General features: G+C 47.0%; 1 protein-coding gene across 1 annotated transcript in view; it reads left to right on the top strand.

Annotated features, from left to right (window-relative positions):
• Positions 1 to 12,408, top strand: part of dctd (dCMP deaminase) — a 76,112-nt gene that overhangs the window by 18,158 nt on the left and 45,546 nt on the right. The window contains exon 3 of the mRNA XM_085979267.1: positions 866 to 1,001. Within this exon, the coding sequence (XP_085835393.1) occupies positions 866 to 1,001 (136 nt within the window). The remainder of the gene's footprint in view (positions 1 to 865; positions 1,002 to 12,408) is intronic.

The raw sequence follows: 12,408 nt of genomic DNA, 5'->3' as shown, positions 1-12,408 counted from the left end.
TCAAATCACAAGATTCAATTGCAAAAGCCTGGCATTTTCAGCCCTGACACCTGGTCCACCAAACCTCACAAGATTGTAATAAGGTCCTTTTTACAAGCCACAGTGGAGCATTCTGTAGAGTAACAATAGATCCAGAGGCGAGATGAAGAGACATCTTTTTACACTATGAGTTGTTCTGATCTGGAATGCACTGCCTGTAAGGTGGAAGCAGATTCAACAGTAACTTTCAAAGGAAATTGGATAAATACTTGCAGGAGGGAAATTTTGCAGGGGAGTGGGACTAATGGGCTGGCTCTTTCAAAGAACAGGCACGATGGGCCGAATGGCTTCCTTCTGTGCTGTATGATTGCATAACATGATTTGTAGAGTGTTTTGAGGTGGCCAGGTGATTCGAGATGCTTCATTCTCTTGGTTTATGATGTTGTCATAATTGCTCTGTACTGCTTTCTCATAACACGCATTACCTGCTTTATCGAATAGGGAAAATACTCTTATGCATTATCGCGTCAGGGTTCATTTCCTCCTCAATTCTTTCCTAATTTGGAACCGATGTCTTCCATTAGTGGTGCTATAATGGCGACTGTTTTATTGTGCCCGGAAAGTGATGGCATCAGACAGAGCTATTTTACTAGGAAATAAAATGTGTGTTCTTGCTATGCAAAGAAAAAGGTTGTTTTACTGAATGCTAATGGATTATGATACTCGATTTACTATAGCACTATAAATGTGCGTCATTGTGTAAGTAGACTGCGTTAATGAAACCCATGGTGGGATTATAGTGCGTGTGAAATCTGAGGCCACATTATATTGACCAAACTCTGTTCTACTGTGAATTGATAGTAACCAATATTTAATCTGAATATAGGTTGGCGCTTGCATCGTGAACCCTGAAAACAAGATCGTCGGCATAGGGTACAATGGGATGCCAAATGGATGCAGCGATGATCTTTTACCTTGGGCAAGAACTGCCTCAAATAAACTGGACACAAAATACATGTATGGTAAGAATTGTAAAGACCAAAGAAATTATGTGGAGCCTATATTTTCATAGTATAGTGCCATTGAATAATTCAAAATAATGACAAGCTGAAGGAAGATGGTGACGAATTGGGGCTGGTAAAATACTGGTGGGTTATGACTAATCCTTATCTGATCCTGTTGTCCCGAGGCCAAATCATGGTTAAGGGTCCATAGTGGAAAAGGCCATGTTGCAGCACTTTATGCGTAGGGTTCAGGATTCAACTTGAAATATAGGTAAAATTATAGTACTGTATGTATGAGGCCCATAGTGGGACAGGACATGTTCCATGTGTAGAGTCCCTGTGGGACAAGCCATGTTAGAATCTTACAGCACAGAAGGGGGCCATCCGGCCTGTCGTGCCTGTGCCGGCTCTTTGAAAGAGCTGTCTAATTTAGTCCCACACCCCAGCTTTTTCCCCATAACCTTGCAAATTAGTCCTCTTCAAGTACATGTCTAATTGCCTTTTGAAAGTTCGTATGGAATTCGATTCCACCACCCTTTCAGGTAGTGCGTTCCCGATCTTAATAACCCTTTGTGTGGAAAAAAATGTCTCTTCATTTCCCCTTTAGTTCTTTTACCGATTATTTTCATTCTATGATCTCTGGTTACTGTCCCACTTGTCAGAGGAAGTAGTTTCTCCCTGCTTGCTCTATCAAAACCCCTCATTATTTTGAACACCTCTATTAGGCCTACTTTAACCTTCCCTGCTCTAATGTAAGAAATCACACAACACCAGGTTATAGTCCAACAGCTTTATTTGAAATCACAAGCTTTCGGAGCGCTGCTCCTTCATCAGGTGAAGTGGAGAGATGCATAAAAACACAGCTTATATAGTCAGAGAATAATGTCAGATGTTTACAGGTAACCTTGCTCTAAGGAGAACAATCCCAGCTTCTCCAATCTCTCCACTTAACTGAAGTCTCTCATCCCTGATATCATCCTAGTAAACCTTCTCTGTACCCTCTCCAAGGCCTTGACATCCTTCCTAAAGTGTGGAGCTCCGAATTGTACACCATACTCCAGCTGAGGCCTATCCAGAGATTTGTAACGATTTAGCATGCCTTCCTTATTTTTGTATCCTATTCGCTTTCCTAACTGCCTTATCAACTTGTCCTGCCACCTGGAATATGCACCCCCAGGTCCATCTGCTTTTGCACGCCCCTCAAAATAGTACCATTTAGATTACACTGCCTCTCCATATTGTTTCTCCCAAAGTGCATCGCTTCACACTTAACTGCATTAAATTGCATCTGCCATATGTCTGCCCATTTCACCAGTCTGTCTATGTCCTCCTGAAGTCTGCTACAATCCTGCTCATTATTTACTCCGTTGACAAGTTTTGTATCATCCGCAAACTTTAAAATTGTACTCCTACACCCAAGTCCAGGTCATTTAGAATCATAGAAACTTACAGCACAGAAGGAGGCCATTCGGCCTGTCGTGCCAGTGCTGGCTCTTCGAGCAGTCATGCTTAGTCCCACACCCCGCCCCTTTTATAGAATCATAGCAAATATATAACAAGAAAAGCCTAATACTGACGCCTGGGAGACCCCACTGTATACTTCTCCCCAGTCTGAAAAACATCCATTCTCCACTACTCTCTGCCTCCTATCCCTTAGCCAATACTCACCAATAACCTGCTCACCGATGCTCAGTTTGGGTTCCGTCAGGACCACTCAGCTCCAGACCTCAGAAGAACATAAGAAATAGGAGCAGGAGTAGGCCATGCCGCCCCTCGAGCCTGCTCCACCATTCAATAAGATCATGGCTGATCATCGACCTCAACTCCACTTTCCCACCCGACCTCCATATCCCTTGATTCCCCTAGAGTCCAAAAATCTATCTATCTCAGCCTTGAATAGACTCATAGACTCTGCATTCACAGCCCTCTGGGGCAGAGAATTCCAAAGATTCACAACCCTCTGAGTGAAGAAATTCCTCCTCATCTCGGTCTTAAATGGCCTACCCCTTATCCTGAGACTATGGCCTCTAGTTCTAGACACTCCAGCCAGGGGAAAACAACCTCTCAGCATCTACCCTGTTAATCCCCTTCAAAATCTTGTATGTTTCAAAGAGATCACCTCTCATTCTTCTAAACTCCACAGAGTATAGGCCCATTCTACACAATCTCTCATCATAGGACAGCCCTCTCATCCCACGAATCAATCTAGTGAACCTTTATTGCACCGCCTCCAAGGCAAGTATATCCTCCCTTAGATAAGGAGACCAAAACTGTGCACAGTACTCCAGGTGTGGTCTCACCAAGGCCCTGTACAATTGTAGCAAGACTTCCTTACTCCTATACTCCAACCCCTTGCAATAAAGGCCAACATATCATTTGCCTTCCTTATTGCTTGCTGTACCTGCATGCTAGCTTTCTGTGTTTCTTGCACGAGGACACCCAAATCTCTCTCAACACCAACATTTGAAAGTCTCTCACCATTTAAAAAATACTCTGTTTTTCTATTCTTCCTACCAAAGTGAATAACCTCACATTTCCCTACATTATACTCCTTACTGCCCACTCACTTAGTCTATCTATATCCCTTTGCAGACTCTTTTGGGGGAAAAATTCGGTTGATTTGCGCTTCCCGTTAGTGCTATGTCCGACAGGGTCAGGGGCGTACGTCCGGCCGTGGCGGCGCAAATTAAAGGGGAGGTGCTGGCTGGCCATTTTTGTTGCTGGCCGCCTGCCAGCACCTGGCTCCCGTGAAGCCCCCCACCCCCCCGTGAGGTGCCGGCTGCGCTCCGTGAGCCCGGCAATCTTCTTCAGTGCCGGGCTCTTTTGCCGGCACTCCCGATCCCAGCTGGGCCCCGGGTCGAACTGCGCAAGGCCCCTCCCCTTTAATCAGGGGAGTAAGGCCTGCTGTACCGCGGCGCGACGTGTCACAGAGCGTGGCGTTGCGGCACGCAGCACCGCGATATTCACTCGCAGCACCCCAAGAGGGAGGGAGGAGCGCTTCCAGTAGCACCCCGCCTCCCTCTTGGGGCGCTACCTGTGAATTTCGGGCACGGGGCACTAAAAGTAGCGTCCCGGCAAAGTCAGCGCCCTAAAGGGGGCGCGACCCAATTTTGCCCCCTTTGTGTTCTCCTCATGGCTGACTGTCCCAACTAGCTTTGTATCGTCAGCAAACTTGGATACATTACATTCGGCCCCTTCATCTAGGTCATTAATATAGATTGTAAATAGCTGAGGCCCAGCACTGATCCTTGTGGCACCCCACTAGTTACAGCCTGCCAACCTGAAAAAGACCCGTTTATCCCTACTCTCTGTTTTCTGTCCGTTAACCAATCTTCTATGCATGTTACTATATTACCCCAACCCCGGAGCCCTTATCTTGTATAATAACCTTTTATGTGGCACCTTATCGAATGCCTTTTGGAAATCCAAATATACTACATCCACTGGTTCCCCTTTAACTACCCTGCTAGTTACGTCCTCAAAAAAAACTTTAATAAATTTGTCAAACACGATTTCCCTTTCATAAAACCATGTTGACTCTGCCTAATCATGTTATGATTTTCTAAGTGCCCTGATACCACTTCCTTAACAATGGGTTCCAGCATTTTCCTTACGACTGATGTCAGGCTAACTGGTCTGTAGTTCTATGTTTTCTCTCTCCCTTCTTTCTTAAATAGCGGTGTTAGATTTGCTACCTTCCAATCCGCTGGGACCATTCTAGAATCTAGAGAATTTTGGAAGATCAAAACCAATAAATCCACTATCTCTGCAGCCACCACTTTTAGAACCCTCGGATGCAGGCCGTCAGGTCCAGGGGATTTTGTCGGTTTTTAATCCCATTCGTTTCTCTTGTACTTTTTCTCTACTTATATTAATTATGTTAAGTTCCTCACCCTCATTAGACCCTTGGTTCCCCACCATTTTTGGAATGCTTTTTGTGTCTTCTACTGTGAAGACAGATACAAAATATTTGTTTAACGTTTCTGCCATTTCCTTATTCCCCATAATAATGTCTCCTGTCTCAGCCGCCAAGGGACCAACGTTTACTTTTGCTACTCTCTTCCTTTTTACATACTTGTGGAAGCTTTTACAATTTTTTTAATATTTCCTGCTAGTTTTCTTTCCTATTCTATTTTTCCCCTTTCTATCAATTTTTTGGTCATCCTTTGCTGGTTTCTGAAACTCTCCCAATCCTTAAGCTTACTACTATAGCTTCTTTCAATCTATTGCTATCCTTAACTTCTTTAGTTAGCCACGGATGGATCACTTTTCCCATAGAGTTTTTGGCCTAGAAATTGGGTTTTGGCTTAGCCAGGGCTTTAGCGCCGGAAATTAGTGCCGGCGCTAAGTCCCCTGCGCGCGCCAAAAATTCAGTGGCGCCGCGCCCAAACGGCTGCCGGCGCTACTGAAGGGTCTTAGCGCCTGGAAAAGGGCGCTAACTGCCGTTTCGCGCCGCAATTCCGGCGCTGCGGCACCCGATGCGGTGCGGCAGGCTGGGGAAGTGCAGGCCTCCTCCTTCCGTTAAGGAGGAGCTGCCTGCACCCGGCCGCGGCCCCGCGCAAATCTGCTTAAAAATGAGCCCGGCACCTCGGACAAGTGCCGGGCTTGCATCTGTTCCGGGGGGGGGGGGGGGGGGGGGGGAGGGAGAGAAGTCCGGGGAGGGAGCGGCGGGCAGGCGGCCGGCGGGAAAGCGGCCGGCCGCCGCGGGGCCTTTAATGCGCCGGCGCTAACTGCAGTAAGGCACCTCTGACAAAACGCTGGTTGCGGCTGCCACGGGCGAGGCGGCCGCAACTCAATTTCGGAGTTCGGGCGGGTTACCACGGCAACCGGGACGCTGCGCACACCGATGACGTCATCGGTGCCGGCGCAGCGCTACCGGAGCAACGCCGATTTAGGGCCCCAGGGAATTTCACTACTGGCCATAACTCCGGCGCAAGGCCCTCTAGCGCCTCAAATGAGGCGCTAAGGCTACTGAATCTTCAGCCGTTTGTTTCTCAATGGAATGTATTTTTGTTGAGCATTATGAAACATTTCTTTACATGCTAGCCACTGCTTATCTACCACCATACCTGTTAATCTACGGGTGTAACATTTGCAATCCTCCAGTCCTCTGACACCACTCCCATATCCAAGGAGTCTTGAAAGATTGCAGTCAGAAATTTTGCTATCTCCACCCCAGCTTCTCTCGGCAACCTAGGATCTGGACCAGGTGACTTGTTAACTTTGAATGATGCCAACCTATTTAGCACCTCCTTGCTGTCTATTTTTATCTTATCCAATGCCTCTACTCCTTTCGCTTCCCCGCCCCCCCCCCCCCATCTCGATTGCGACATTAACATCATCCTCTTATTTTGTGAAGACAAGTACTCATTCAGTACTTCAGCCATGCCCTCTGCCTCCACAATGTTTTCTTTTAATTTGTTCCTGGGATGTGAGCGTCGCTGGCAAGGCCAGAATTTATTGCCCATCCCTAATTGCTCTTGAGAAGGTGGTGGTGAGCCGCCTTCTTGAACCGCTGCAGTCCGTGTGGTGAAGGTACTCCCACAGTGCTGTTAGGGGGGGAGTTCCAAGATTTTGACCGATCGGCGATATATTTCCAAGTCAGGATGGTGTGTGACTTGGAGGGGAACTTGGAGGTGGTGGTGTTCCCATGAGCCCAAGGCACTGCACAGGAGTATTTTAAGACAAAATATTTGACACCGATACACACCAGGATAAATTAGGGCAGATGACCAAAAGCTTGGTCAGAGAGGTAGGTTTAAAGGAGCATCTTAAAGGAGGAAAGAGAGGGAGCGAGGCGGAGAGGTTAAGGGAGGGAATTCCAGAGCTTAGGGCCTAGGCAGTAGAAGGCACAGCCACCAAAGGTTGAGCGATTATGATTAGGGCAGAATTAGAGGAGCACAGTTATCTGGTGGGGGAGGGATGGGGGTGCGTTGTTGGGCTGAAGGAGATTACAGAGATAGGAAGGGGTGAGGCCATGGAGGCATTTGAGAACGAGGATGAGAATTTTGAAATCGAGATGCTGCTTAACCGGGAGCCAATGTAGGTCAGTGAGCACAGGGGTGATGGGCAAACGGGACTTGGTGCGAGTTAGGACACGGGCAGCCGAGTTTTGGATGACCTCAGGTTTACGTAGGGTGGAAGAGGTCGCGGGTTTGGGAAGTTCTGCCGAAGAAGCCTTGGCGAGTTGCTGCAGTGCATCTTGTAGATGGTACACACTGCAGCCATGGTACACCGGTGGTGGAGGAAGTGAATGTTTAAGGTGGTGGATGGGGTGCCAATCAAGTGGGCTGCTTTGTCTTGGATGGTGTCAAGCTTCTTGAGTGTTGTTGGAGCTGCACTCATCCAGGCAAGTGGAGAGTATTCCATCACACTCCTTACTTGTGCCTTGTAGATGGTGGAAAGGCTTTGGGAGTCAGGAGGTGAGACACTCGCCGCAGAATAGCTAGCCTCTGACCTGCTCTTGTTGCCACAGTATTTATGTGGCTGGTCCAGTTAAGTTTCTGGTCAGTGGTGACCCCCAGGATGTTGATGGTGGGGATTCGGCAATAGTAATGCCATTGAATGTCAAGGGGTGGTGGTTAGAGTCTCGCTTGTTGGAGATAGTCATTGCCTGGCACTTCTGTGGCGTGAATGTTACCTGCCACTTATCAGCCCAAGCCTGAACGCCGTTCAGGTCTTGTTGCATGCAGGCACGGACTGCTTCATTATCTGAGGAGTTGTGAATAGCACTGAACGCTGTGTGTCATCAGCGAACATCCCCATTTCTGACCTTATGTTGGAGGGAAGGTCATTGATGAAGTAGCTGAAGATAGTTGGGCCTGGGACACTGCCCTGAGGAACTCCTGCAGCGATGTCCTGGGGCTGTGATGATTGACCTTCAACCACCATAACCATCTTCCTTTGTGCTAGGTAAGACTCCAGCCAGTGAAGCGTTTTCCTCACGATTCCCTTTGACTTCAGTTTTACTAGGGCCCCTTGATGCAACCCTCGGTCAAATGCTGCCTTGATGTCAAGGACAGTCACTCTCACCTCACTCCTGGAATTCAGCTCCTTTGTCCATGTTTGGACCAAGGCTGTAATGCACTGCGCATTCGCGGGAAACCGGAATTTCCGTTCCCTTAAGGGAAGGGGTTCACAGGTCGAACGCGTGCGCCGGAGAGGCAGCGCATACGCCTGGAACTTCCGTTTTTTTTGCAGGTTTCTCCGGGAGGGTAAGTCTCCTGGAGCTACGCTTGTAAAAAGCAGTCGCAAGGCCTGCTTTTAACAAGGTAAGTGGTGAATTAAGTTAAATTAAAACATTCTTTCCACAGGTTTATTATTTTTAAATACTTTGTAGAAAGGTAAGTTTATTTTTAGCCCTGTTTGAAACTAATTAATTTTTTCAAAAATGTAAATTATTGTTTAAAATAGTTATTTTATGTAATTTATAGTTATTTTAAAAATGTGACTAAAAAAAAAAATTATTTGAAGTTTTAGTGATGTTTTGGGGCTGCTTCTTCTTATCGTGTCCACGGACAGTCTATACATAGCCCAGCCAGAACTGGACACATTTTTGCACCTTGTTGTTGGATTCGGCAAGATCTGCAACAGTGGGCATTGCAGGAGATGTTGCATAGTCTGTGCCTCAGTTCCACATTCACAAGTTGTCGGGCTGGTTGAATATCCCCATTTGCTTAGTGACACCTTTGAGCAACCTACACCGGTCCTAAGTCTGTTAAGGCACTTCCAGGTTGCTCAGTTGCAATTAGCTCCTGGGGGAAGGCTTTCATCAGGTAAAATTTCCATCGCTGGGGGTTGTTCAAGACTGGCGAGCCGGTCTTTCCACAAGGCGATGCGGGCTTCAGATGAGGTTGATTGTAATGGAACAACACTGTTCATGAAGCTCTTCCTTGACTTTAGGCGGCTGGGTGTAGGTGTATGACAATGCAGAGGGCGCCTCTCATTGTGTGATCCTGTCAAATCTATGAATACAGATTCCCTGCTACCATTGGCTCTCCATGGCCCACGTGATCCCAGGGGACGCTTCGAACTAACTGCGCCCCTGGGATACGCAAGCACTGCGTGCCGGCAGTTGGAGCAGGCCCAGGATCGGAATCCCACGCAGGCCCACAGCTCAACGGCCGGCGCGCTAGGTTAAGTGCAGGTCGGAGGCTTGCACCCGCGGGAAGCCTCCGACCTGAATTTCTGGGCCATTATATTAATGCAAAAATCTCACCTTGTGCCTGACCAATCTATAACGATGCTGGATAATGCTAAGTCCAGTACTGTGGCAAATTACTAACGGGGTGTCCCTAATATGTTCACGGCACTCTGTGTTGCTGAAAATGGTTGGATATTGGTTCCTAAAACTGGTCTATTTCAATAATGAAAACATGAAACAAAAAATTCTAATTGCAGTGTTTAGTTGCACATTGTCCTCACATTAATAATCCAATGAGCATGAATTCAAATCACACAGTGGCAATTTAAGAATTTGAATTTAGTTTCAAAAATCTGGAAATAAATAGCTGTCATCAGTTAAAGTGCTGTAAAAACCCAACTGGTTCAATAATGTCCTTTAGGGACAGAAACTTCCTGTCCTTACCTGGTCTGGCCTATATGTGACTCCAGTCCCACACGAATGTGGTTGACTCCAATTTGGAGACCCCGTCTATCCTCTAAGGTGGATGTAAAAATATCCCATGGCACTATTTTCGAAGAAGAGCAGGGGAATTCTCCACGACGTCCTGGCTAATATCTATCCTTCACTAAAACAGATTATCTGATCATTATCATATCGCTGTTTGTGGGAGCTTGCTGTGCGCAAATTGGCTGCCACATTTCCCTCATTACAACAGTGACTACACGTCAAAAAGTTTTTTTTTTTAAGCGCTTTGGGACATCCTGAGGTCGTGAATGCAATTCTTTCCTTTTCTTAACTGCCCTCTGAAGTGGCCTCACAGTTGCATCAATTGCTACAAAGAATGTCATCGGCAGCACGGTGGCATAGTGGTTAGCACTGTTGCCTCACAGCGCCAGGGACCCGGGTTTGAATCCGGCCTCGGGTGACTGTCTGTGTGGAGTTTGCACATTCTCCCCGTGTTTGCGTGGGTTTCCTCCGGGTGCTCCGGTTTCCTCCCACAGTCCAAAGATGTGCGGGTTATGTTGATTGGCTATGATAAATTGACCCTTAGTGTTAGGGGGATTAAATACGTGGGGTTACGGGGATAGGGTGGGATATGTGTTGGTGTAGGGGTTACAGGGATCGGGTGGGATATGTGTCGGTGCAGGCTCGATGGGCCGAAATGGCCTCTATCTGCACTGTGGGGTTTCTGTGATTCTGTGACTGCAGCAGTTTGAGAAGGCGGCTTTCTTGGGGCAGCTAGGGTTGGGCCATAAATACAGGCCTTGCCAGTGACGCCCACGTCCTGAGATAGAATACGTTTCTTTCAATTTGAAAGCTGATATCACAATTGGTTTTATTTGTCCAATGCTTGTTTTTTTTTTAGCCTATTTTTTTTAAATGGAGGAATGTTTTGAGTATATCCAGGATGGTGATGTGTTGATATTGAGATGTGCTTCTGAATTTAGTACTCAAAACCACATTTTAGGTTGAGTGGAGCTGGCCAGTGCCATTATATAGGGTACGGTACCATAGCGGTTATGTTACTGTCTTCAAGAAAGGTGACACGTCCGATTGCGGTAATTAGAGGAGTTTCCCTGCTGTCTGCCGCAGTGAAAGTCATCGCAAGAATCCTCCTCAATCACCTTCTCTCAGTGGCCGAAGAGCTCCTCCCAGAGTTGCAATGCAAATTCCACCCACTAAGGGGCACAATGGACACGATCTTCACCGCACGTCAATTACAAGAGAAATGCAGAGACTCCCAAAACAAGCGCTCTGCTCGGAGCTCCGGCACGGCAAGAGAGCCCCAGGTGGGCAGAGGAAACGCTTCAAGGACACCTTCAAAGCCTCCTTGAAAAAGTGCAACATCCCCACTGACACCTGGGAATCCCTGGCCCAAGACCGCACAAAGTGGAGGAGAAGCATCCGTGAAGGCGCCGAACACCTCGAGTCTCTTCGCCGGGAGCAAGCGGAAGCCAAGCGCAAACAGCGGAAGGAACGCACGTCAACCCAAGCACCCCACCCGCCCGCCCCTTCAACCACTGTCTGCCCCACCTGTGACAGAGACTGTAGGTCCCGCATTGGACTCATCAGTCACCTGCGAACTCATTTTTAATGTGGAAGCAAGTCATCCTCGGTTCCGAGGGACTGCCTGAGAAGAAGTAGTACTAGTAATCCAGAGGCCTGGAATGATCTGGAGACATGAGTTCAAATCTCATCAGCTGCGGAATTTAAATTCAATTCAATAAATCTGGAATAAAAAGCTAGTATTGGTAATGGTGACCATGAAACTATCGGATTGTCATAAAAACCCATTTGGTTCACTAATGTCCTTTAGGGAAGGAAATCTGCCGCCCTTACACGTCTGGCCTATATGTGACTTCAGACCCACAGCAATGTGGTTGACCCTTAACTGCCTCTGAAATGGCCTAGCAAGCCACTCAATTGTATTTAAGAAGGCTGATCACCACCACCTTCTCGAGGGCAATTAGGGATGGGCAATAAATGCTGGCCTTGCCGGTATCTTGTGAATGAATAATAAATAAAAATTATAGCATTGAATCTCAGTGGGTTGTCTGCTTTGGATGTGGCCAAGATCCCTTTGCCTGCTTTGACTCCATTGGTCCCAGCATGAAACCGACTATAGAGGTAGGCTTATGTGAAGCCAGGGCCAATTTACAGGAAAAACATTTTTATCCGGCACCGACAGGACCGATGTGGTGCCAGTTCATCAAAAATTCCGGATAACCGAAAGCTATAGTAAAAGATACGGAGCTGAGAGCTCTGTATAAAGCAACAAACCCTGTTGCTTAGCAACAGGTTCAGAACAATGGCCACAAGTTCCAAGCATCTCTGTAGCTTAGCAACAGCTGCAGCCACACCCTTGCACAGCAACAGATCGAGGAAGGCAAGTAATAAAACTTACCTGAACCTACTCCTGAATTTTGCCGGTTAACCGAGATTTCCGGTTATTTAGGTGCCGGTAAATCGAAAGTTTCCTGCAACAGGCGTAACTCATTGCATTGCACCGACACAGTTAGTCTTTTGTAGATTTAATGCCAGTAAATGGAGCTTAACATATGGAATAATGCATTACAGGATTAATTGGTGTGTCGGCTATCTTCCTGATGTAATACAAAGCTCATCTCTTCGAAAATGGCTTTATGCTTCAGAGAAATGCACATGAGAGTGTTATTTTTGCCTTTGAACTCTGATGTTATCCCAAGTGACAGTCTCCTCTCTCTGAAGATTGTCATTTAAAAAGTGTGTTTCAGGAGGATTTTCTTTTATTAATCACAGATGTCCGTGTCTGAAAGATGA

The sequence above is a fragment of the Somniosus microcephalus genome, chromosome 1 (assembly GCF_052327205.1).
Source record: "Somniosus microcephalus isolate GS21.2 chromosome 1, FLI_Smic_1.0, whole genome shotgun sequence".
Lineage (NCBI taxonomy): Eukaryota > Metazoa > Chordata > Chondrichthyes > Squaliformes > Somniosidae > Somniosus > Somniosus microcephalus.
This window is presented reverse-complemented; position numbering and strand designations above follow the sequence as displayed.